Source organism: Giraffa tippelskirchi, chromosome 6 (genome assembly GCF_054371585.1).
Source record: "Giraffa tippelskirchi isolate mGirTip1 chromosome 6, T2T-mGirTip1v1.2.pri, whole genome shotgun sequence".
Taxonomy (NCBI): domain Eukaryota; kingdom Metazoa; phylum Chordata; class Mammalia; order Artiodactyla; family Giraffidae; genus Giraffa; species Giraffa tippelskirchi.
Window position 1 is genome coordinate 14,322,894 of NC_137280.1, and position 27,310 is coordinate 14,350,203.

The 27,310-nt window shown below is 42.9% G+C and overlaps 1 protein-coding gene across 4 annotated transcripts in view; it reads left to right on the forward strand.

Annotated features, from left to right (window-relative positions):
- Positions 1-894: 894 nt before the first annotated feature.
- ERICH5 (glutamate rich 5) overlaps positions 895-27,310 on the forward strand; it is a 32,416-nt gene continuing 6,000 nt past the window's right edge. Inside the window, exons 1-3 of one of the 4 annotated variants that reach the window (XM_081505209.1) lie at positions 895-1,074; positions 21,171-22,310; positions 25,642-25,758. In XM_081505209.1, the coding sequence (XP_081361335.1) occupies positions 1,017-1,074; positions 21,171-22,310; positions 25,642-25,758 (1,315 nt within the window). In that variant the 5' untranslated portion in view covers positions 895-1,016. Of the gene's footprint in view, positions 1,075-21,170; positions 22,311-25,641; positions 27,141-27,310 lie in introns of those variants that run through there. The other 3 variants (XM_081505208.1, XM_081505211.1, XM_081505210.1) reach the window with 3 other exon arrangements.

Sequence of the window (27,310 nt, forward strand, 5' to 3'; positions counted from 1 at the left end):
CAGTGGAGAGACCTGGCAGACACTACCTTAACTAACTGATCAAGGTTAACATCACCAATAATAGGGCAAATTGATATTATGGGCCTGTTGATATGAATCCACAGACAACATAACAGTATTCCAGCCCAAACTGCATAAACCGAAAACAACCATGAGGAAACATCAGACAAACTCAAACTGAGACACCTACAAAATAAATGGCTTGTTCTCTGAAAAAAAAAAAAAGTCAAGGTCACGAAAGACAAAGACTGAAAAACTAGTTTGCTTTAGTTCGTTAAAGCAAACTAAATGCAAGGTGTAGTGAAGGACAGGGGGCAGGGAAACCTGGCATGCCGCAGTCCATGGGGTCGCAAAGAGTCCGACAGGACTGAGCGACTGAACGACAAAGTCCTGGGTTGGACACTTGACCACAGTTGAATAAGGAGTAGATTAAATAATATCTTCTCAACGTTAAACTTCCTCGTGGTAACAGTCTTGAAGTTATGTAAGAAGCTTGTCACCACAAATCTAGTCACCAATCAATAGCCACTGGCCACCATCGCCTCCTCCCCTCCCCAGCTATTTAGGGGATGACTCAGACGTGAGCCCTCCCAAGCCCTTCACCCCCTCTCCCGGAACTCAGCATCTTTATCCCTGCTTCCGAGGCAACTTTCCTCTCTGCCTTCACCACCTTCTCCACCTTCGCCCTACCTGGCTCCTTTCTTGTCTCTGTCCTCTTCTGCGTCCCCGCTGTCCCCTCCCTGGCACCTTCTCCCCACGAGCAGCTCGCTTCCCTCTCCAGGTGCGCGCCCCCACCCAGTGGTGCGCGCCCCCACCCAGTGGTGCGCGTTCCCCAACGCAGCGGTGCGCGCCCCGACCCAGCGCTCCGCTGTGCGCTTGCGCTCTGCAAGCGCCGGAGCCGGCAGCTCAGAGTTGAAGGAACTTGAGCTTCGTGAGCGTTTCGCGCGGAATCCCGGCTCAGGGTCCCCAGCACGCGCGGTGGCCGCGCTCGCCCTCCGGGCGCCCTCCTGCCCGCGATGGGCTGCTCCAGCAGCGCCCTCAACAAGGCCGACGACGGCAACAGGCTTCGCAGTGGTGAGCAGGGGACCCGGCCCCACCGCCACCCCGCCCGCGCCCTGGGGCTTGAGTGGGTTCGCTCCCCCGGTGTCCGACGGTTGTGACTCGTGCCCACCCCGCCGAGCAGGGGGCGGCTCCTCCCTAAGGATGCCAGTGAGACCCGTAGCGGCGCTGCCGCGGCCCAGAGTACGGCGGTCCTGGTGCGCTCCGCCGCCCACGGTGCCCGACGCGGGAGGGAGCCCAGGCGTGGCGAGACCCCGCTGCCCGTGGCAGCGCGGGGAGTTGGCCTTAAGTCCCTAACGCGGTCAGCCACAGCGCTCTGTTGAACAGATGGAGAATTTCCTGTCCTTCAGTGTACGAGATTTCAGATTACTGTGCAGATGGGCATATTTACTCAGCGCACAGGTTCCTGAATTTTTAAAGAGGTCAGATGCACTATCCCCTATCCTTGACTTAAGTATTTCTTGATGAATACGCGTGTGATGAAAAGTGGTCCTCACTGAAACTTACGTAGAAATGCACCACACGCTTCTGACTGTCTCTATACAATAGCCAGGTGCTTGGCTAAGTGCTGAAGATGCAAAAGACCTTATTCCTGGAGTCTGGGATGGGGGTGGGGAGGAAGACGGACATCAAACAAGTTGAACAAGTGATTACCATAGTTTCTGACAGTGATAAGTGCTGTGAAAAGAATGAAAGATGAATGAACCAGAGAATGGCTGGGTTTTATAGCAGCCTCACTTCTTAGATTTTGAGTGGCTGTTGCTTTGAACAAAGCTCTAAAGGTTAAGCACATTCCTTCAAGTTAATTTATAGTCTTCTTCAAAGCTAACTTTATGAGAAATTCTACTCTGGTTAATTCCTTTTCACAAGTTTTCTTTTAACACCTTGTGTTATTCCAATCACATGTCTTTCTGATTTTGTAGTAGGGAGCGCTCAGGCTTTTCAAGAATGCTGTTTCAAAGCTCAGACACTGTGTCTAGTCAGAAATAGGCCGTGTTACAGTCATTTTTGTGGTGTGTGATAATTTATTTTTAATTTCGTAGACAACAGAAAGCAATAGAAATGTGGAGGTAGGCCAAATATTTAAAGCCCTCTATAAAAGTGATTCTAAACCCCTGGTGAACTGACAACAATGTGAAGAGATGGAAAAAAATCCATTTCTAATGTACAGGGCTTGCTAACCTTTCTCCTAAAAATGATGAATGCTTCTGTCCCCAAAACCTGCTCTCTGGAGGCCAGGGCAGGGAATAATTTCTTTGATGTTTTATGGAATCAGATGGGTTCTGTTTTTTTGCATTCTGTTCCATGATCAGTCGTTGTTGGTTTCAGATGAAAAACTGATGCTTCAGGAAGATATACCGTATTACTTTGGTTTCTCTTATCCCCCAGCCACGCCCCCAGATATCCTAGGAATTTAAAAAGCAGAGCATTAAATCATCATTGTAGATTTTTTAACTGATAAAAACTTGTAGGGAATGTTACTCTTGGGGAGGGGCAAAATGTTCAGTGGCTGGAAGGGTTTCTTAATCCTCTTAGAAAACAATGAATAACCTTGTTTTAATAAACATCTTATCACCAATATAAATAACTGTCCACATGAGTCATACTGTTTCATTTTTTTTATTCATACTTTCGTTGCAGTTCCAAGTTTTCATGGATGTTGTTCTGAAAGAAACATTAAAACAACTGACAACAAGCTTTTGTGCATAGAAAATTAATTAATAAATTGCTTGATGCACATATTGAATCAATCAACAGGTGTATTTTGCATCTGATCCTCAGACAGTATTCCCTTGTAATTGGATACTATTGTATGTTCATCAACTTTTCAACTCCGTGGACTTGGAGGCCCCATAAATAATTCATTCCTGTTTCTGTAGATCAAAACTTCTTTAAATTCTGTATACAACCCAAAGCCTGTGCGTATGTGCTTTTAGATTAAAATAGTCCAAGTTTATTAAATGTCTGGCACATGCCTTTACTCACTGTACCCCCAGTGCTTAACAATGCTTGGCACATGATTGTTGAATGATTACATTTAATCCTTATAACAATGCTTTGACTAAGTTTTATGACTGTTCCCATTTTATAGAGAAGAGTAATTTGCCCTACTTGTGGGGCTCCTTGAGAGTCAGAGTTGAGCTTTGAACTCAAGTACTCTGATTCCATAATTTGACTTCTTATCTGTTCTTTTCCTCCTTAAATCTGTTTGTGACAACTTGATTTAAACCTCTTTTTGTCTCACATTATTCTGGATCCCCATTAGGTGTATGGTCATTCACTGTGCAAACAACAAAAGAAATACACGAAAGTATAATCAAGTATCTAGTATGTAAATTTAATATTATAATAGTTTATTATAATCCCTAAATGAAATATGTAAGAAATATAATATTCACCTAGTATACTAGCATATACTAGTAAAATATTTATTTATCCCTAAATAAGAATCAGTGAAATATGAAGTTATATTTGCTTCCAAGTTTAAACTAGGAATATTTGGAGGACATGTAGCCTTAGAGGTATTTTCAGCAGCTACATCAATGTAGAGAAGTTTCCAGTGGCCTCCCATAGAGATACAGATAATCTTCATATCATAGGAGATTCTTTTAAAATTCACAATATCATGAGTTAAAGCTGTGTGGGTGTGTTAATCTCTCAGTCATGTCTGACTCTTTGAGACCCCATGGACTCCCCAGAGGACCCACCAGGCTCCTCTGTCCATGGACTTCACCAGGCAAGAACACTGGAGTGGGTAGCCATTCCCTTCTCCAGGGGGATCTTCCTGACCCAGGGGTTGAACCAGGGTCTCCTACATTGCAGCACATTCTTTACTGTCTGAGCCACCAGGGAAGCTACCATGAGTTAAAGCTAAAACATATCAAATCGGCTGCAGACTGAATCTGTGTTTGAATAGTTCTGCTTAACAATTTTCTGTAACTGGTTTAAGAACTATTATATATAAGATAGTATTAACCTGGAAGCAGAAGAATCATAAAATAATGGGTTGGACTAGATTACCTCTGAGATTTCTTACAACTCGAAAATTCTGTAACACTAAAATATGGAGGCACTTATTTTCTGGGCTCCAGTGAATCAGATAGTTACTGCTGGTTAGGTAGCTGTTAGGCTGAATAGGAATAACCCATTCTGTTGATCACATGGAGATGTTTGCTGTGGTGCATGAGACACCGAATCCCCCTGAGCTGCTTTTCATCACCCCCAAAGATGACTCACTAGGAAAAGAGATGGTTGTAGGGGAAGGGGACTGGGTTGGAGTGGCAGTGTGGAGACTGGCTCTGATGTAAATAATTACCCAATGCTACTCAAAGTGCAGATCACTACTACTACTACTTATGTGGCAGTCATCACACATAGATGTTTACTGAATGCCCTGAAATGGGTGAGGAAAGAGGCTTTTCTTTCCAAAAGGACAACTAGACAGATTAAGTTTGGAATTTCTTGTGTTCATGGAAGCATGTTCTACATATTAGAACAATTTTTGTTCTCTTCAGTGCCCCGGGAGCTTATGAATCTGAACACAAAGATTTTGATGACTTCACAGGTGTTAATGGAACTCAAAAGTTTCCAGGCCTTTGGCGTCGAACCTTCCTCCCCGTGCTGCCAGCCCTCTGCTTCTCAGTGTAGTTACTGTCCCACTCTTTCCTGATAAATATGCTACTCATTTCTTGCAGACTTCTTCCAGAGGTTTCATAGGTTAAACACCAATGCTGCTGCTGCTGCTGCTAAGTCGCTTCAGTCGTGTCCAACTCTGTGAGACCCCATAGACGGCAGCCCACCAGTCTCCTCTGTCCCTGGGATGCTCCAGGCAAGAACACTGGAGTGGGTTGCCATTTCCTTCTCTAATGCATGCACGCATGCTAAGTCGCTTCAGTCGTGTCCGACTCTGTATGACCCTATGGACAGCAGCGCACCAGGCTCCTCTGTCCATGGGATTCTCTAGGCAAGAATACTGGAGCAGGTTGCCATTTCCTTCTCCAAAACACCAATGTGGACAGAGTAAATACATGGTAATTATTGATGAATTCATTGCTAGGTTCATGTGTACATTTCCACTGACAGCTGTAATCGTGTGTTTGTTCTTATCTGATCTCTCACTAGCTGCTTAGAGTCCACTGCCTAGATAATAAATAGAATGAGGCTTGAATTTCACAGTTATGTGAATTGACCTTTGTGTAGCAGAAATACCTTTAGTTATCAACCGGTATTTTCACACAGTGATATTTCAGTCCTGAATACTTCTCCTTTGTAATTGAAAAACAAAAATCATTGACGTTAAAGTAAGTTTTAGAGGCTTTTCTTGCATACGAGTATTATATAAATGGGATTTCTTTGGTTCAAGTGCAGAGTCTCTGGACTGAGTCGTGTATGTCGTTGTGTTGCCTCTAGAGCTTAACATAGCGTGCTTGGTAAGTCTTTGGGTGGGCCTGATTACATACAGCTAATTGTAATGGAATATTCATAAAATGAAAGCATTTGAAAAATGCACACAGTGAAAAGTCCACCTCCCACCCCAGCCTCACCATCTGCTCAGTACAATCACGTCTGTGGATAAAAATTTTTATTAGGGTGTTTTTTTTTTAATGTATTCTTCCGAAGTTTCTTTATACATTACAAATATTGTTTCCCTCTCCCATATTTATTCATAAAATGTGGTGTATTATACCCACTATTCTTCACTTAATTTCTTTCGCCTAAAAATATGGAGCTCTTTCTATAATCTCTCTATAATATAGAGAACTTCTTTCTCTTTTTTTACCCTTGGTTAAGAATCCACTGTGTAATTTATTTAACCAACCCCCCAGTGAGGGACATTTGATTTGTTTCCAGCAAATGAAGCTGCAGTGAATTCCTTTACACATACATCATTTTGAAAGTGCACAACCGTAACTCTAAGACCATTTCCCAAAAGTGGCATTATGAGGTCAAAAGGTATGCACATTTATAATTTTGAGAGCTAACTACCTAAATGCCTTCATAAGGGTTGTACCAAATGACACTCTCATCACCAACACATCTTTTCCTAAAATTGAAGGCTTTTGACACTTAGTACAGTTGCATCAAAACATGGTCATGGAGCGGAAATCAGGAGACGAGGTAGGAGCACCCACTTGGTTCCAGATACTTTAGTCTGTATTCTCATGTAATCCTCATAAGAACCTTAGTTTCACCGAATTCAGCTAGAAAATTGCAGCCTAGGGAGGATAAGTAACTTGCCCAAGGTCTCAGAGCTAGTGAATGATGGATCTTGTTCTTTTCACAAACTCCAGTCCTGTCTGGGTCCAGTCCTGGTTCTGCTAGAACTCATCGTGTGGCCGTCAAAATAGCAGACACGCAGTCCGTATCGGAGGGGTGGCTGGGTGAATGGATGGACTGACAGAGATGGGGATTCAGGGAGATGAGAGTACTCCTGAGAAAAGCAGAGGGAGGGCAGGCATCAGGACCTGCAGAATAACAGAGACTGGAAGGTAACGTTGGTCCAGCTGGACTTGAGAAGACAGGGTCGGGTTGTGAAGGGACTCCTAGGTCATGCAGATAAAGACCAACACAGCAAAACAAAGCTTTCTTGTGTTCTCTGAAATCATGCTTTTGCAAGGTTGCCACACATCCCAGCTCACGTGTACACTTTCACTTTTGTGTTAATGTTTTACAAGTTTAAAATAAAAACCTAGTACTTGAAAGGCTCACCAAAACTGATAAATAAAACATCAAACTTGGCCAGGATTTGAATCCCAGTGTATATAAATGTAGGTAGCCCAGGTAATTTTGGTTTTTTAACGCGAAATATCTGAATGTAACTCTCCAATAGGGTGTTAATGTCAGGAAAGGACCATGAGGCTTCAGAAGCTTCCTTACTTCCCTGGAGCTGTTACTGTTCACATTCCTTAAACCCTTCCTTGGGAATTGCCCTCCGGCCCTAGACTTGATTCTTTTGTGTATGTTCTGGGGTGTCAGAGCTGTGTCCTTTAAGGATGAAGATTGGGAGGGAAGCCCCCCAAAACCCAAATCAAAAAGTGGGTGAAATAAGCCAGGCAATGCTGGCATGCTCAGAAACAAGGGTGGTCGTGGGAGATGGAGAAAAGGGCAGTCAGTGTCACGGGGTCATGTTCAGCAGACACCATTTTCTTCCCAATGGAAGGGCTCATGGGGCTCTGGGGTCCTCGGGGTAACCGGGCCGGGCGCTGGTGGGGTGCTGACTGCATGCTGACAACCTGGGAGGGATGACCCTCTTTTCTTAGATGTCACACTCAACTGTCCTTGCAGCCCCTCCTCCAGCCTAGTTTTTCAAATAAGACAAAAGACCCCACCTGAGGCCTGATAACATCCTCTTTATTCATACCAAATACTTCTTGACTTTCAAATCTGTATGATTTTACTTGCTTTGAGACCATCAGATTGTATTAGGTCTGTTTAGATAAGTTCAGTTCAGTCACTCAGTCATGTCTGACACTTTGTGACCCCATGGACTGCAGCACGCCAGGCCTCCCTGTCCATCACCAACTCCCGGAGTTTACTCAGACCCATGTCCATTGAGTCGGTGATGCCATCCAACCATCTCATCCTCTGTCATCTCCTTCTCCTGCCTTCAATCTTTCCCAGCATCAGGGTCTTTTCAAATGAATCAGCTCTTCACATCAGGTGGCCAAAGTATTGGAGTTTCAGCTTCAGCATCAGTCCTTCCAATGAGCACTCAGGGCTGATTTCCTTTAGGATGGACTGGTTGGATCTCCTTGCAGTCCAAGGGACTCTCAAGAGTCTTCTCTAACACCACAGTTCAAAAGCATCAATTCTCCGGCACTCAGCTTTCTTTATAGTCCAACTGACACATCCATACATGACTATTTAGATAAGAGACATGTCCAAAAGAACATTAAGTAGGAAAGTCAAGATATAAAAAGGTGTAAGAAGCATCATGACACGTCTGCCCTATCTATCTACTTTCCGGGTCAGTTCAGTTCAGTTCAGTCGCTCAGTCATGTCCTACTCTTTGCGACCCCATGAACCACAGCATGCCAGGTCTCCCTGCCCATCACCAACTCTCAGAGCTTACTCAAACTCATGTCCATCGAGTCAGTGATGCCATCCAACCATCTCATCCTCTGTCACCCCCTTCTCCTCCTGCCCTCAATCTTTCCCAGCATCAGAGTCTTTTCAAATGAGTCAGCTCTTCGCATCAGGTGGCCAAAGTATTGGAGTTTCAGCTTCAACATCAGTCCTTCCAATGAACACCCAGGACTGATCTCCTTTAGGATGGACTGGTTGGATCTCCTTGCAGTCCAAGGGACTCTCAAGAGTCTTCTCCAACACCACAGCTCAAAAGCATCAATTCTTCGGCGCTCAGCTTTCTTTACAGTCCAACTCTCACATCCATACATGACCACTGGAAAAACCATAGCCTTGACTAGATGGACCTTTGTTGACAAAGTAATGTCTCTGCTTTTTAATATGCTGTCTAGGTTGGTCATAACTTTCCTTCCAAGGAGTAGGTGTCTTAATTTCATGGCTGCAATCACCATCTGCAGTGATTTTGGAGCCCAGAAAAATAAAATCAGCCACTGTTTCCACTGTTTCCCCATCTATTTGCCATGAAGTGATGGGCCCGGATGCCATGATCTTAGTTTTCTGAATGTTGAGCTTTAAGCCAGCTTTTTCACTCACAGCATCATCTTTTAGGATTTGAAATAGCTCAACTGGAATTCCATCACCTCCACTAGCTTTGTTCATAGTGATGCTTCCTAAGGCCCACTTGACTTCACATTCCAGGATGTGTGGCTCTAGGTGAGTGTGAGTGATCACACCATCGTGATCATCTGGGTTGTGAAGATCTTTTTTGTACAGTTCTTCTGTTCTTCCGGGTCACTGGAAGTCAGATTTCATTTACATACTATTTACTCTATGGCCATGCCAGTATAATTCAGAGTGGACATCAGAATAGCACCAGTTATCATCATCTAAGACAGATAAGTACAAAATGAACTTGACTTCATAGGCTAAGGAATGAAATGACTCCCAGTCAAGAGGCTGCTCAACAAGCTTCTTCTATGACTAGAGCTCTCTGCCTCGGCCAGCTTCTTTGTGGCTGTTCCAGGTGCCCCCATGCCAGGCCCCTGAGAGGTCAGTGATAGACCTGCCTCCTGTCCACTGAAAGAAAGGTTATCTGCTTCCTTCCCTTACAGGCATAAGGATGTACCGTCAAATCAAGTATTTATTTATTTATTTATTTATTTATTTTTGTCTATCAGTTAATTTTCTGCTCCCTTCATCAGGGCACTCATTTCAAGGACATACTTTTACAAGCCTGTAATGTATATTTGTCTTTATACTCAGGGAGAAAGCCCTTTCTGCTCTCCCCATCCCTGCAGGATGAGAGGGTTCTACTGTTTGCAGACCACCTTGCTTCGTCTACCTTCTCAGCCTTACCTGGCTAATGCTGCTCTGGTCTGTCTTTGGTGATTGAAATATATCTTTGTCCCCTGTGTCGTGTGTGTGAGCGCTTCCCAGCCTGTGAGCGTGGGATCCAGTGTGCCAGCCTTCCTCCCGGCCTCTCGGGCTGCAGGGCAGGGTGAAGATGGCCCGAACCCCCTCAGTGTAGCTTCTTCCACTGCTCTGTGTGTGGCACAAATACCATATTCCGTGTGTGCTATGACATCAAAGAGATGGGCTAGGCATTCCAACTGCTATGTCAGTTTCGCTAGTAGTTTTTCTTATGGCGAGAGAACACACGCCTTCGCCTTCCCAGTGAGGACCTCTGTTGCAATGTCCTCCCCAACTGCTCTCCTCGCTCCCTTCTCACTGTCATCAGTAATGATAAGGAACTTTCCCCTCCGTACTTATTCTTACCTTTTTCATTTCCCTAAAACTGATAGGAACTACATAATTTCTTTTGGCCAATTTCCTTTTCCTTCGTTTGCCCTGGAGTAGCTCCTACAGACTAGATAGTTATGAGAGGCTGTGATCACCTTTGGGGGCTTCCCTCATAGCTCAGTTGGTAAAGAATCCACCTGCAATGCAGGAGACCCTGATTCTAATCCTGGGTTGGGAAGATCTGCTGGAGAAGGGATGAGCTACCCACTCTAGTATTCTTGGGCTTCCCTTGTGGCTTAGCTGGTAAAGAATCCACCTGCAATACAGGAGACCTGGGTTCGATATCTGGGTTGGGAAGATTCCCTGGAGACGGGAAAGGCTACCCACTCTAGTATTCTGGCCTGGAGAATTCCATGGACTATACCCATGGGGTCGCAAAGAGTCAGACACGACTGAGCTACTTAGTGTGTATGTGTGTGTGTGTGTGAAAGAGGTTTAGAGTGGAGGGAACATGTGAGAGAGAAAATTTCAGCATGCTAAGAGAAGTATAGAGTCCAATTTAAAATGTGGGTCTGAAGTGAGACTGGGTTCAAATCTGGTTCAGGGTATCAGGGGGTCATTTATTATTTGTGTGACACTGGCCACTCAACCTCTTTATGCCTCAGTGATGTCATCTGTAAAACAGGATTAACAAAAGCTCCTATTTCCTCATTCCTCATAAATGAGTTAATATGTATAATGTACCTGGAATGTAGTCTAAGTATTGCCTATAGCAGGGGTTGGCAAAGTGGCCTGTTGGCCAAACCAGCCCACCACCTATTCTTATTTTAATACCTATTTTTAAAAATTTATTTAGTTGCACCAGGTCTTAGTTGCAGCGTGTAGGATCTAGTCCCCGGACCAGGGATCAAACCCAGGCCCCCTGAATTGGTAGTTCAGAGTCTTAGCCACTGGACCAGGAGGGAAGTTCCCCACCACCTTTTTTTGTAAATAAAGTTTTTTTGGAACATAGACATTCCCATTGATTTACACATCATCTAAGACTGCTTTCTCACTATGATGACAGATGACAAAGTTGAGTAGTTACAATAGTAACCGTTGTGGCTCAGTGGTAAAAAATCTGCCTGCAAGCCTCCAGAGCCTTGGGTTCGATCCCTGCTAGGGGAAGATCGGTTGGAGGAGGGCATGGCAACCCACTCCAGTATTCTTGCCTGAAGAACCCACGGACAGAGGAGCCTGTTGGGCTACAGTCCATAGGGACTCAAAGAGTCGGACACAACTCAAGTGACTTAGCACACACACATGCAAATAATGACCCTAGAAAAGCTGAAAATATTTGCTCTCTGTCCCTTTATAGAAAAAAATTCTGACCCCTGGCTTGGAATATCATCTAATAAGTCCTTAATAAAGATGATCTCTCATTAATATCAATTTTAGTAAATCTCTATTTTTCTTTATTGCTTTTCCTAGATGACAATTTGATTTTTTTTCCCCTCAAGATCAAATTCTAGATCTCTAAATTTTTTGAGTTCCTGACCTTTTTTTCCTTTCTGATAAATTTTTCAAAAGAAAGTGTCAAAAATACTGTTAATAATAGCATTAATGGTACAAAAATATTCAAAAATCATAAAAATGGTTATGCAAATGGCCAAAGTTTTATGAAACAGTTTTTCTAAGGCTTCTAGAACTTATTTTACTTGCTTTTGTATTTTGCTACTACAATTTTTTAAAAACAGACGATTTTAGAATAGTTTTAGATTTACAGGAAAATTATGATGATAGTATAGAAAGTTCCATATCTACTTCACCCTATTATTATCATCTTACCTTAGTAGGGTGGCTTTGTCACAAACAATGAACCAAGCTTGATACGTTATTATTAACCAAAGTCTATACTTTATTTGGGCTTTCTGGGTGGTTCAGACAGTAAAGTATCCGCCTGCAATGCAGGAGACCTGAGTTCAATCCTTGGGTTGAGAAGATACCCTGGAGAAGGGAATGGCTACCCACTCCAGTATTCTTGCTTGGGAAATCCCATGGACAGAGGAGCCTGGTGGGCTACAGTCAGTGTGGTCACAAAGAGTTGGACATGACTGAGTGAATAAGCACGCACACATACTTTTAGATTTCCTTAGTCTTTCTCTCCAGAGAAGACAATGGCACCCCACTCCAGTACTCTTGCCTGGAAAATCCCATGGACGGAGGAGCCTAGTAGGCTGCAGTCTACGGGGTCTCGAAGAGTCGGACACGACTGAGCGACTTCACTTTCACTTTTCACTTTCATGCATCGGAGAAGGAAATGGCAACCCACTCCAGTGTTCTTGCCTGGAGAATCCCAGGGGCGGGGGAGCCTGGTGGGCTGTCGTCTGTGGGGTCACACAGAGTCGGACATGACTGAAGCGACTTAGCAGCAGCAGCAGTCTTTCTCTCGTGTTCTATTTCTGTTCTAGGTTCCATCCCCTGCATTGCATTTGGTTGTCATGGTCATGTCTCCTTACACTTCTCTTGACTGTGACATTTTCTCAGGCGTTTTGAGGACCTTGACAATTTTGAAGAGGTCTAGTCAGCTACTTTGTAGACTGTCCCTCAACTGATACTTGTCTGATGTTTTTCTTATGATAAACTGGGATTATGGCTTTGGGGGAGGAAAAGAGCAGAGGTACAGGACCCTTCTCATCACATCATCATCTCAACACATCATCAAGGTTATGTGTTCTCAACATGACTTACCACTGCCTCCTGAATTTCTCTGATACTCTTTTTGGGGATTCTGAGCCTTGAAGAGGTGGAGAGTAGATGTTTGTTTTATACTCTAATCTTACTGAAGTCTTCCAGTTTAATCGTTTCCATGATTTTTGTTTCAACCTGCTTCTTCCCAGGTCCAAGCCTTTTTAATGCTCTGCTTTATGAAGAAGAGAAAACCTCATTCAATTTAGGTTTCATGCCTAGGCCGGGGAGAGGAAGACTTCTGCTTTGGTACAAGTGACTCTTCATTCTGGGAAACAAAGCCCCTCAGTTCCATTAATATAATCAGTACTGACCATGGCAGCAAAGTCATCTGAATTGCATGTGGATCCCTAACCCAGGAGACGAGTAGCAGCAGTCAGCAGAGAGGCCTGGGCTTACAGGCCTGCTTGGTCTGCCCACTGCTCTTTCTAGAACCGGCCACACCCAGGGTGCACTAACCACCCAGACTTGAGGTCCACATGTCTGAGGTGACTAATTGCTCTGTTGCAAAATTTAAGCATTCCATCCCAGCCACGGACTCACTAACTGAATACTCCCTGCTCCAGCGCAGACCCCTGCTCTTTGTACACGACACCCCAATGGAGTCAGACATGAACACAGTGGCCAGGCTGGGAGAATGGCCACCACTGCGAGCGTCAGTGGAGCCCCTTGGTCACTGCCCTTAGAGGGCAAGACACAGCAAGTGTGAACCTTCATTTCAAATGAGAAATTAGAAGACCTCTTTGTCCTGACCTAGCCAAGATGGAGGCTTAGCAAACCCACCTAGTTGTGTGGTGTGAGGAAGCTTGAGAAAAGTCTTGCTCCCTGGTGTGGAGCTCACTTAGACCAGCTCTGACCCTTGCTTCATTGTTGAATTAATATATTCACCTTATATTTTGTGCTGCCCATGACATGCTAGCGTGAGGACAGAGACCAGGCCCTATGTCTGAAGATGGGCAGCAATGCCAGTGGATCTGGGGGAGGGCCTGTGAGTCAGCACTAAAACAAAACCCCAGAACCTCCTAGGAAATGCTGATGGTACAGTTTCTGGGGCCACGGTTTGCCTGAAAGCACGGAAATCTTCAAGGTAGAATCCTACTTCCTTAGGCTCACATCTGAGACTCTGCTACCTCTAACTGGGTGCCCCTCCTAGATAAAGGTTCTTAGTCTTTCAGTGTCATTATTTCTTCTGCTGTGTAATGGAGATAATAATGACTTACTTTGTGGAGTTGTTGGGAAGGTTGAGTGAGATGATTCCTGTAAAGCTCTAGGCACAGTGCCTCAAGTAAATGTTAGCCACTCTGGTTCCTAGTGAAGCATCATGGGTGAGACCCGTTTAGGTTGGTGAAAGGTCACAGTGTGTGAATATCAGAGAGATAATCTTCACTTTGTCTCTCTTCTTCCTTGTTCATTGAGACGTCTTTGATTTTGTAGACTGCATTTCTGCCCAAACATTGGATCCCTGTGTGCCAGTAATGACCATCAATCAATGAAACTTGCCTTTTTGAGTACAACTGCTGTTGGTATTTTTTAATGTGATGTTTAATGCAGCACCTTTTTTGAAATAAGAGTTTATCTTATAGGAGTTTAGAGGAAACCAAAGACAATGAAACTGGAAAGTCATACCTGAGGGAGGTGACTATTCGTCATGGCTTGAGGACTGGCTCTGCAGCTCTTAATGTCAGCCTCTCCCCTCGGCGGAAGCCTCCCGCCCCCATCTCCATGTGTACTTATCAAATATTCCAGTAGTATCTTTCCAACTGCATGTTCTTGTTTCTCTGTACTTAAATTTCAAAATTAAATTTACCTTCAGACTTTAACACATTTACCTTGTGATGTCAAAACTGATTTTAGATATGTCAATTCAGGTAGTACTATTGAAAAATGAAGAGTGGTTTGTCTGACTTTTATTTGCCCTCTGTAGGGTTTTTTGGCTAATGGTTTCACACTCCAGTTACATGGGATATTGCATTAGTTCACCTCTCTTCAAAATGAGTGCCTTTTTAAAAATTTTTATGTATTTATTATCTGTGCTGGATCTTAGTTGTGGCACACAGGATCTTCACAATCTTCACTGCCGCATGCAGGATCTTTAGTTATTGCATGTGGGATCTTTAGTTTCTGCATGTAAGCTCTTAGTTGTGGCATGTGGGATCTAGTTCTTTGACCAGGGATGGAACCTAGGCCCCCTGCAGTGGGAGCACTGAGTCTTAGCCACTGGACCACCAGGGAAGTCCCAAAATGAATGCCGTTTTAAATATCTATTGACTGATAGAACACACCCTTGAGGATTAGCATTTGTGCCATGGCACACAGGGTCAGTATCTTTACATAATTTGATGAGGGAAAAGGGCAGAAACATGCAGTATAGGCCCCACTGTTAGCTCCACAAGGATTTGTTGGATGGATGGATAAATGATGGAATGGAATTGAGGAGAAAGCAAAGAAAGAACATGAGAAGATGATTTGGACTCTTCCTTTAGAGTGGATTCATGCTGCATCACTGGTTCCCAAAACTCAGAAGCTACCCAAACCTAGAAATAGTGGCAGCAAGGGAAAATACGAGGATTCCCCTATTCAATGATTCTCTAGAAAACTCAGCAGACCATCCAGTGAGATCTTTGGGATGGTTGATACATTCTAGCCATGGAATAGGAAATGTTGACCTCAAGTTTTTCTCCTTGCTGGGTAGAAACTTCATTTTTGATTAGAGTAATGAGAGGAGTAGAAAAGCTTCCACCATAATGTGAATTTCAGGTATGTTAGCTCTGGTTCTAATCCCTTCTGTAATGTTGCCTAGTATTTAATTTCTTTGTGTGCCTATCACAACAGTGCTTGCAACAAGGGTTCTGTTAGTTCAGCTGTCACAACAAATTTGTGCATGGATCAACTTAGAACAGAATCAAGAGAGATAATGAGCACCAAAGAATTACACCCAGAGCAGTGTATGATTTGATAAAACATAGGGTTCAGAAAACAGACATATCCTTAAACAATTTTGGATGTGGAACAATGCCTCTGTCCACAATATTTATTATGTAATAATACAGATTAGGCATAGAATGTCTCCTGTTTGTGAACAAAAGATGTAGAATCTTCTATCTCCAGAAGGTATATTGGGGATTCACAAAACCGTGTGGACAGAGCATGGAGATCCTCACATAAGAGATTGTGCCTAGGTACCAAGTTGTGCTTAATAAGGGAATGGATATTATTTGAATTTCCCTGCAGACAGGGAAGTCTAGGATGACAAGGACCAGGTCTTCCTAGTTAACTGCTGTAACCCTTGTGCTTAGCCCAGAGCTGGCATATAGTAGGCACTTCAATAAATGAAATCAAAGCCAGCAAACAGAATGAAGCATATTTACTTATATAGCTCAGTTGGTAAAGAATCCACCTGCAATGCAGGAGATCCCGGTTCGATTCCTGGGTCGGGAAGATCCGCTGGAGAAGGGATAGGCTACCCACTCCAGTATTCTTGGGCTTCTCTTGTGGCTCAGCTGGTAAAGAATCCGCCTGCAATGCGGGAGATCTGGATTCATTCCCTGGGTAGGGAAGATCCCCTGGAGAAGGGAAAGGCTACCCACTCCAGTATTCTAGCCTGGAGAATTCCATGGACTGTATAGTCCATGGGGTCTCAAAGAGTCAGACATGACTGAGTGACTTAAGCACACATGCATTTATATAAAAGCTAACATTGGCCTTTATTGATACCAGTCAAGTCCAGTCAAATCATGGCTGATGTGAATACTACTCCATTATCTATCAACAGTCTGATTTAAAACTTACCATGGTAAAAACAGAATTTTATAGGTCAACAATGTTTTTAGGGGACTATTTAGGGGATTTTATAGTGTTTAGGGGACTGTTTATCCAAGCTCTTTAATGTTGCAGTTCATTCTTTCTGTTGCAGAATTATCTTTAATTGATTGACAGGGCCATTGGTAGCCCACAGAGGACATTTATGAAATTAGAAGAAGCTGCTCGTCCCACCCCTGAGGTCTGCACCCCTGCTGGTACACACGGCTAGGGTTTAGGCCTCCCTTGCCCCTTCAGCAGGACACCCCCATGCAATGAGAAACCTGCAGAGCCATTTGCTTCATCCCGTGTTTACTGAGTACCTTCTCATGTCTCATACCACGTTGGGTAATGCCACATATAACCCCTCAGAATTATCAATTATCCTGACAATCCTGAAAGGCAAAGATCATGTAAGGAAACTGAGGTCCAGGGAGTTTGAATTGCATGGTTAAGTAAATGATGGGTGAGGATCACACTCAACAACAGAAGTCTGGAACGCCTGGCTCTGGCTGAAGAGGAAGGAGGACGAACAGATCCGAAATGTGTCCTTCATCAGCAGCTGGGGATAAAAACCTTCTAAGGATAAGAAAGGAAGTGCAGTGGTCACCGTTGTCTTTTTTGTGGCGTTCTCTGAGAGATGGTTTGAAACCACCATTTGTTTTCCAATCCTTTTCACTTATTTACTCTGATCTTCCATTCTTTCTGAATAGGCTCAGAGAAAGGTAGTAGGATTAGGATGAATATAATGACCTTCCTTTTCTTTGTGTCCACCAGGACTTCTTCCTTGCTGGGGCTGTAAAGTGAAGTGTAACGCTCACGATGGCTAACTTGATTGATGCTCGGGGGTACCAGTCACTGTGCTGGTGGCTTTCCAGGTGTTAACTCATGTAATCCTCACAACAGTTCAGCTGCCCCTCTTCCCACTCTACAGGTGATGAAACTGAGGCACAAAGAGGCTGAACAAAGCTAGTAAGTGGAAGAACCAGGATTCAGACCCAGTATGTTAGAGGTGTCACTTTCAGGGTCATAAGATATCTGTCCTCCCTTAAGAGCAGCTTATTCTCTTCTATTGCATAGGAAAAAGAACTATTGAGTGATTAGTGAGAGGTCATTACCTCCAAAATACATTTATTTCAAAATTCAGGGTGTAGTTAATCAACATGAATTACCAAATGAGTGTGTCACTACACTTTCAGCATTTTCTCTAATTTTCGATGATCATTTTGAAAATGTTTTAGCTTTTGGGGGCTACCCCCAAATTATTTGAGACAGTGACTTCTTTTGTAATATTTCTCAACTTGGTTGACTATTTTCAGGTTGCAATATAAGAATATTATATGTCAAGGACATTTTCCTACTTCAGGTCTGCCAGTAAGATTAGGAAAAGTACATAAGAATGAAAATTCATTCTGTGACCATGGGCATAAATGTTCTAGTTATGGAAGAAATTGATAGATCCCTTGGACACTTAAGACACCATCTGTGGATAAACAAATTTTCGCAAAGCATTTGGTTTTTTGAGAAAAAATACCTTGACTTATCTTGATAGCCCAAGTTCATGTCCATTGAATTGGTGATGCCCTCCAACCATCTCACCCTCTGTCTCCCTCTTCTCCTTTTGCTTTCAATCTTTCCCCGCATCAGGGTCTTTTCCAGTGGGTTGGCTGTTCGGTGCTGTTCAATGGACATGAATTTGGGTAAACTCTGGGAGATAGTGAGGGACAAGGAAGCCTGGTGTGCTGCAGTCCATAGTGTCACAAAGAATCACATGACTTAGCGACTGAACAACAACAATCCTGATAGCACAATATATGTTTCAAAACATGAAGTTGAGTGGCTATGATTTGGGTGTGTCAACACATTTTTTTCCCCACAGCTTCTGCTCTAGAAAAATGATGACATTAGAGTACACCCACAGCTGGCACTGCTGGTTGAAAGTCATTTGTCTCATTTAACTGACAGTGCTGATCACTGTAATAACTGTTTTCCCAGAAAATGTAATTTGGAAGACATTTGTGATTAGTATAATAGTACATTTCCTTGTCAGTTCCCTAAGGCAACCATCACCTAAACATCCTTTGTGTGGTATCTAAATGAATTGTCTTGTCATAACGAATTTCTTTATAGACCTGAGAAATCACTTTTGTTAAGTTGCCTTCTGTGCTGTTAATTTGAAGGCTCCATGCATGATGAGGCCAGAGCAGGGGGAGTGAAGGATAGCCCTCCTCCCAGCTTTGTCCCATGGACCCCAGGCCCACAGCATATGCCTTGTCTCAAAAAATCCTCCCTAGACTGTGCTTCTCCAGCTTCATGTCTAATCCCTCTCCATGGAGGGATCCACACACATTTTCAGAGGTAGGCTGGGAGACTGTTTGATGTGAGTAAATGTATTAAAAAGAGAAACAATTGGCAGTGAGTTGAACTCATGAGAATACATAAACTAAGGAAGTAAAGAACCATGACAGTTATTAACTCAGGGAAAAACAAAAAATTGAATAGCTGACTACCTGGCTCAGTTCTTCATCGCAGACATACTCATTATATGCACATATAACTGAATATCAATATAATCTTAATTACAGCTCGATTTCTATTTTAAATCAATACTAATGTGCAATTTCTGAATTGAAAGGTAATGAGAGAGGGTGAAGGGTGATGGAGGCAAGGGAAAAAAATGTTTTTCATAGTGGGAATTAATTGAAATAGCCAAACTAAAAAACAAAGAAGTAGCAATTCTCTTAGAAATATGGGGGGGGGGAATCCCTCCAAAAACAACTAAAAGAATGAAAATATTTAACCCTAGAGAAGGGAATATGGGAGAGGAGACCTGAGTCTTAGTTGTATATCTTAACTTACACTAGATAAGCAGATAACTCTTTAAACTATGTACCTGCATAACTTAGGTCAGGGGTAACCTAGGAAAGAAAAGAAGAAAAAATATTTTTGGAGGAAAAAAGGATAGAAGAGGAGTTGTATCATCTAGAGGCCCATTTTAACATGCTGGCTTATTTTCTTCAAATATCTCCCTATTTTTCTTCTGTTTCTCCCTTCCAATGATCAACACTGTTGAAAACGTACTATATATAAAATTAATAGCTACCTTATTGAACATTTAATTGCAAAACAGACTTTGTGGTAGTACACATTTTTTATGCATTATTTTATGATAAACCAACTGCAAGTGCTGATTTTTAAGCTTATTATATAATCATTATCTTATTTTAGCGTATGGTCAGCATAATCACCCCTTTTCATGGCACAATAATATTCCACCCAATGGATTATTGATCTTTCTCCTAAATTATTAGACTTTTAAATTGTTTCCCCAATTTTGCTATTCGAAAGAATACTAGGCTGATACACTTTCCCCAAGGCATATTCCTTGTATTTTTGTTTTTAGGATGAATTTCCAGAAGCAGGATCACTGGATCAGAGGGTGTAAGCATGTTGCCATGCTGCTTTCTTAAACTGTTCAGAGAACATTTTGCCTTCATTGTTTAATGTCATATGATGCCTCATGCAACTATGACACAGGTGGGAGAAACAGAACACTGCCATTTTACAGACATGATTATTGGGAACAAAGTTCCCAAGGTCACACAATTGGAGGAAGAGCCAGAAATGCAGAAAAAAAAAAAAAAGCATTCTACTCAGCTCTCTCTTGAGCTCCCTCCCAATTGGGCACCCCCCCACACACACACAAATGAATGAAACTCAGACTGATCCGTGCCCAGACATCTCAGTCTTTACATAGTAGGGCTTTGCTGGCATGGGGCCTTTCCATTCACTGAGGGCCATTCTGCTTTCAGTTCAGTTCAGTTCAGTCACTCATTTGTGTCCGACTCTTTGCGACCCCATGGACTGCAGCACACCGGGCTTCCCTGTCCTTCACCAGCTCCTGGAGCCTACTCAAACTCATGTCCATTGCGTCAGTGATGCCATCCAACCATCTCATCCTCTGTTGTCCCCTTCTCCTCCCGCCTTCAATCTTTCTCAGCATGAGGGTCTTTTCCAATGAGTCGGTTCTTTGTATCAGGTGGCCAAAGTATTGGAGTTTCAGCTTCAACATCAGTCCTTCCAGTGAGTATTCAGGACCGATTTCCTTTAGGATTGACTGGGTGGATCTCCTTGCAGTCCAAGGGACTCTCAAGAGTCTTCTCCAACACCACAGCTCAAAAGCATCAATTCTCCAGCTCTCAGCTTTCTTTATAGTCCAACTCTCACATCCATACATGACTACTAGAAAAACCATAGCTTTGATTAGACAGACCTTTGTTGGCAAAGTAATGCCTCTGCTTTTTAATATTCTATCTTGGTTGGTCCTTCTGCTTTAAGGGGAAGATAAGACCTCTCTAGCAGCCCAAGGGCCACTACTTAGGCTGTGAAATCTACTCAGCCTAAGGAGGAGAAAGGGCAGGACTGAGGAAAGAGCGTGAGGAAACAAACTACACTAAGTTAGCATATGGGACAGGAGCCATGAGCAGGTGCACAAGGAACAAACAGGGGGAAAGAATGTGTTTTAAGGACTTCATGTTTAAGACGAGGTATTTGAGCTGAAAACACTAGAGAGACTTGACTTGTGGTGTGTTAGGGGCATGGTATGGCCTCTGTGTATTCGATTCTACTCGGGACTTTCTTGACCTGTTAAACCTGCTTCTTGATAGCAATATACTTTCTCAGGATAGAAACTGAATAATAATTTGTATTTTTCTTTTCGAATGAATAATAAAAAGTAACTTCAAATATCTATTTTTCAGCCACAGAAGAAAGTGAGTCCTGCTTTGTCCAGCCAAAACCACGTGCACTGGGAAGAGAATCTACTTTGTGTGGCAAAGTACAAAAGGAAAGCCTTCCTCCATTAGAGAAGCTCAAGATCTCAGCCGCCTCCACAGCTAATGGTGTTCAGTCCCTCCCTGAACAGCCCCTGGCAAAGGAGGCTGCAGAACCACCAGGAGCCACAGAGGAAATTCAGCCTCTGGAGGGACTGAAGGGGTCTGAGCTAGGTGGCAAAGATGGTGCTCCAGGAGCAGGAGGAAAGGAGGAGGATGTGGAAGCAGTGACAGAGGCTTTGCCTTTGAAAGCAAGTGCTGAGACTGAACCTTTAGGAGCAGGAGCCAAAAGTCAACCTTTGATAACAGCAGAAGAGAGGGACTCTCCTGGAGCAGTGGAGGGTACTGAGGATCCACAAGCTGCTGGAGAGATGACGCCTCTAGGAACAGCTGAGAGAGGTCCTCTGGAAGCAGCCAGAGAGCCAGGATCTCAAGAAACTGGGGGAAAGGGTGAACAGTCCCAACTCCCAGAGACGGTTCCCAAGGAGACAGAATCTCTGGAGATATTGGAAGGCAGTCAGCCTGTGGAAACAGCTGAGATGCAGCAACTTCAAGAAACAGTGGGAGAAGATGAGCAGTCCCAACTTGTAGAAACAGTTCCCAAAGAGAATGCATCTCTGGAAGTGTCGGACAGAAGTCAGTCTGTGGGAGCTGAGGAAAAGAAGCAACTGCAGGAGACACTGGGGAAAGATGAGCAGTCTCAGCTTCGAGAGACGAGTCCCAGAGAGCATGGCGGACCGGAAGTGTCGGACGGAAGTCAGTCTGTGGGAGCCGAGGAAGAGAAGCAACTTCAGGAAACGCTGGGGAAAGATGAGCAGTCCCAGCTTCGAGAGACAAGTCCCAGAGAGCATGGCGGACCGGAAGTGTCGGACGGAAGTCAGTCTGTGGAGACAGCTGTAAAGGCTGATTCACTCCATAAAACTCTCGAAGATCCTGGGGACATGCAGAAGATCCAACCTGAAAGAACAGTTGGAAGCATGGAACATCCGGCAGGAATTCTAGAGACAGGGGCGAAGGTGGAAATGGTCAGGAAGATTCACACTAACGAAGAGGACCAACACATTGAAGGTAAAAGTCATGCTGTCAGATCAGGTTGTTTAGACGTGCTCCATAAGAGATCATCTCTGGGGAGCGGGGGAGGCTGACACACAGTCCCCCTTGGAGTCTCTCTGGTTGAAGTTCCAGTGACCCAAACTAAAAAGGCTTCCAGACTTGAACAGCAGGCACTTGGCTTGCCAGCAAAAGTTTTCTAAAGCATAGTCTTTAGAAAAGTATCTAGATTTTTAACCTAGTTTCATTGTTAAATGAAATGGGATATTGAAGGAATGTTAAAATTTCTGAATTTTTCCAGGTTCACTCTTCATCAGGCCCCATGTATGGTATGAGGATCCAAAGTAAAGATGGTCAGTGGAGGAACTGACTTTTTTTAATATATAATTTTATTTATTTTTGATTGCATTGGGTCTTTGTTGTGTGCGGGCTTTCTCTCAGTTCAGTTCAGTCGCTAGTCGTGTCCGACTCTTTGCGACCCCATGAATCGCAGCACGCCAGGCCTCCCTGTCCATCACCAACTCTCAGAGTTTACCCAAACCCATGTCTATCGAGTCGGTGATGCCATCCAACCATCTCATCCTCTGTCGTCCCCTTCTCCTCCTGCCCCTAATCCTTCCCAGCATTAGGGTCTTTTCCAATGAGTCAACTCTTCACATGAGGTGGCCAAAGTATTGGAGTTTCAGCTTCAACATCAGTCCTTCCAATGAACACCCAGGACTGATCTCCTTTAGGATGGACTGGTTGGATCTCCTTGCAGTCCAAGGGACTCTCAAAAGTCTTCTCCAACACCACAGTTCAAAAGCATCAATTCTTTGGCGTTCAGCTTTCTTCACCGTCCAACTCTCACATCCATACATGACCACTGGAAGAACCATAGCCTTGAAGAGATGGACCTTTGTTGGCAAAGTAATGTCTCTGCTTTTAAATATACTATCTAGGTTGGCCATAACCTTCCTTCCAAGGAGTAAGCGTCTTTTAATTTCATGGCTGCAATCACCATCTGCAGTGATTTTGGAGCCCCCCAAAATAAAGTCTGACACTGTTTCCACTGTTTCCCCATCTATTTCCCATGAAGTGATGGGACCAGATGCCATGATCTTAGTTTTCTGAACGTTGAGCTTTAAGCCAACTTTTTCACTCTCCTCTTTCACCTTCATCAAGAGGCTCTTTAGGTCTTCTTCACTTTCTGCCATAAGGGTGGTGTCATCTGCATATCTGAGGTTATTGATATTTCTCCCGGCAATCTTGATTCCAGCTTGTGCTTCCTCCAGCCCAGCGTTTCTCATGATGTACTCTGCATATAAGTTAAATAAGCAGGGTGACAATATACAGCCTTGACATACTCCTTTTCCTATTTGGAACCAGTCTGTTGTTCCATGTCCAGTTCTAACTATTGCTTCCTGACCTGCATACAGGTTTCTCAAGAGACAGGTCAGATGGTCTGGTATTCCCATCTCTTTCAGAATTTTCCACAGTTTATTGTGATCCACACAGTCAAAGGCTTTGGCATAGTCAATAAAGCAGAAATAGATGTCTTTCTGGAACTCGCTTGCTTTTTTGATTATCCAGCGGATGTTGGCAATTTGATCTCTGGCTCCTCAGCCTTTTCTAAAACCAGCTTGAACATCTGGAAGTTCACGGTTCACATATTGCTGAAGCCTGGCTTGGAGAATTTTGAGCATTACTTTACTAGCATGTGAGATGAGTGCAATTGTGCCGTAGTTTGAGCATTCTTTGGCATTGCCTTTCTTTGGGATTGGAATGAAAACTGACCTTTTCCAGTCCTGTGCCCACTGCTGAGTTTTCCAAATTTTCTGGCATGGGCTTTCTCTAGCTGCAGCCAAGTGGAGACTACTCTCTATACTTACAGTGCACAGGCTTCTCTCACTGTAGTGGCTTCCCTTGTTGTGGGGCACAGGCTATAGGTGAGCTGGCTTCAGTAGTTATGGCCCATGGGCTTAGTTGCTCCATGGCATGTGGTATCTTCCCAGATCAGGGATCAAACCGTTGTCCCCTGTATTGCAAGGTGGACTCCTAATCACTGGACCACCAGGGAAGCCCAGGAAATGACTTTTTAATTAAAGAACACACAAATAATGCCTCTTAGAGTGTCATTTTCATCTTTGCAATCTTATCCTTAGAAATTACTGTTACTCTCCCCCGTCCTCCTGTACTCTTTTTATCTTTATGAGATGACTAGAGAAATGTACTATGTCTTAGCAAATGGTATTTTTAAAACATGTACATTACATGTATAAAGCAAATAGAATCTACTGTTCTTTATTGGAGTTACAATTAAAAAATTCTTCTGGGGTAGGATTTACATTTTGGTAAATTTTAGCTTCACCTTACAGTAGAATTAAATGAAACATTTATCTATTTCTTAATTCTTCCATTTGTTAATGCAGCAGTTTTTGAGTGTCTAATCATTTGCTTGGTGCCCAGTGCAGGAGTAAGGGATAGTCCCTGTTCTCAAGGGGCTCACAGTCTAGTGGGGAGAAGGCAGAATTTAAACAAAATACCACAATCTATTGAGGGAAGTGCTTTAATGAAGGTGTTTAAAAGTGCTCTGGGAATCAGAAGGCAGAAGCAAGTGAAAGCATATATTTGTTATATAGGCTTGGCACACTCAAGTCTTTGGGGCCTAGGATGATGACAGTGGGTGAATTGAGGGGCACATATAATGTTGTGGGGAGCCCCAGGGACCTTGGTGAACAGGAGCACAATCCTATCAAAAGAGGCAGCTGCTTCTTGGCTCCATTCAAAGCATAGGGGCCAGTGTACGTCTTAGGGAAACATTTGTATGTGCAATACCTGGACTTTTAAATGTTTCAGCTCTTTACAAGTTTGATGACTGTTTTGTTTAAACACCAGAATGACCAAAAAGACAGGTTTCTGGGCACCCCTAGACCATATTTTGAACTTTCTATTTGTACTATGTTTTGCCATCACTTCCTGGATAATTCTGCATCCTGATTTTATATAAGAGAGTGCCAAGGGACTTCCCTGGTGGTCCAGTGGTTGAGACTCTAAGCTCCCAATGGAGGGAGCATGGGTTCAATCCCTGATTGGGGAACTAAGATCCCACATGCTGCATGTCCAATAAATATATAAAATAAAATATTAAAAAAAAAAAAAAGAGAGTGCCAAGACTCAGAAATGTAAGTGATGTCAGCCCTCTGAGGATCTCAGACACCAGGGTGATTGCTTTTCTTGACATCTCCAGAGAAACTTACTGTTTAGACTTAAAGAGCAAGAGCTGCCCCTGTTGGAAACCAGGTGTGGGGGACTTGGTTGTCAATGCTAAATAAGTATCTCTTAATATCCCCTTTGGTTAATTTTCCAGGTGAGACAGGAGAAGAGGTTGAAACAGAGATGGAGAATGAGAAAGGGTGTGAAGGGGCTGAAACAAAAGAAGAAGAAACAGGAGAAGCCGTGGATCTTTCAGCAGCCACGCAGATAGGTATGGACGGAAGGGTGAAGGGACACAGCATGTTATAACAGAGAAGACAGAAAACTGCAGTGAAGTTGTGGTTACAGATGGTATCTTTCAACATCGACATGTTTTATACAAGAAAAATGTGGTTATCATGTTCTTGATTACATTGTTCTGTAGAACTGCTAAGCTGTAAATGGTTTTCTTAGCTACTTAGAATTCAGAACTACAGTAGCCAGAGCCGGTACTGACTAGAGTATATGTTCATTTAAGAGTGTGAGGGCATTTTCTTCATTGTGGCAATGGGTCCATTCAGTGTAGAAAAGTGAGACCCCTAAAAGAAAACATACACCTTTAAATATAGGTGGCTGGAGAAAGGAGTTAAGCAAATTTTAGGCAGCTCATGATAATAAGTCACACAGAATTAGGATGGAATAAGAATGATCAACAACAATGGGGCAAATTATATCTAGTATTTCTTTCCTATCACAGAATTTAAAGCTAGTAGGAACCTGGGAAAGTGTGTCATTTAATTATCTTCTTACCTTAAGTCTATCTACTACCAAGGATCCTTCATGATCATGGTGTATGAAAAATGGTAACAGAATTCTTGTAAAAGGAATACAGACTCTGGTGCTGTTATAAAATTAGGCATTTTTCACAATAAAAGGCTACACGTTTTTAATGTGCCATTTTGAATCATCTAGTGGTTTTATATATATATGAAGTGTTTCAATTGGTGTTATTCCTTTAACTGACATTAAAGGTATTTTAAATTGACTTTTAAATGTATTTCAGAGGCAACAAACAGCAAAAATTAAAACCTAGATTTGTTGCCTATGTGAAGTCTATTCCTTGGGCTCTATTTTTTTTTAAGATTACTTTGATTTAATATTAGGCTTTAGAGGTGGGAAAGAGCTAAAAAATCAAGATTTAAAAACCATTTATAACATTTCATTAAATGTTAAAATGATACATCATAGAAAGTCACCTTTCAAGAATTTCTCCAAAGTTGCCAAGGCATTTTGGTAAATTATTATCTGTGATTATATGTGAATAAGACTAATGATAGCAATCTTTTTCACCAATGAGTGCCTTGTGCTTATGACTATCAGGATGGAATTACATTCTGGACACATTTGGTATCTTTATCTTATTTGTAAATATATAGCTTAAAGGTAACTTCTTGGATGAATTAACTAGACTCTTTTACTTTAGCTTCTGTATTAAACTATGAAGATGATGTAATTAATTTTAAGAATATAGAATAGAGGGAAGAAATAGCTTTACTCTGATTTTAATGTTTTTATGTTTCTGACTTTAAAGAGTTGAATTGAGGTAGGTAACAAGAGGAGTTACTTGAGTAGATGACCTCATCCCTTCTGCAAAATAAAGAAGCTGGATTGTGATTTTATTGAGAAGGACTATTTTATGTGTCTTTGAATTCATGCATTTTATTGTTTTAATGGAAAAGATGGGTGCTTTCATGAAAATGATAGGTGCTTGATAAGTATTTGTCGAATCAGTAAGTGAATAACAAGTACCAAGGGTTCCCATTTGTACTTAATTCATTAAAAAA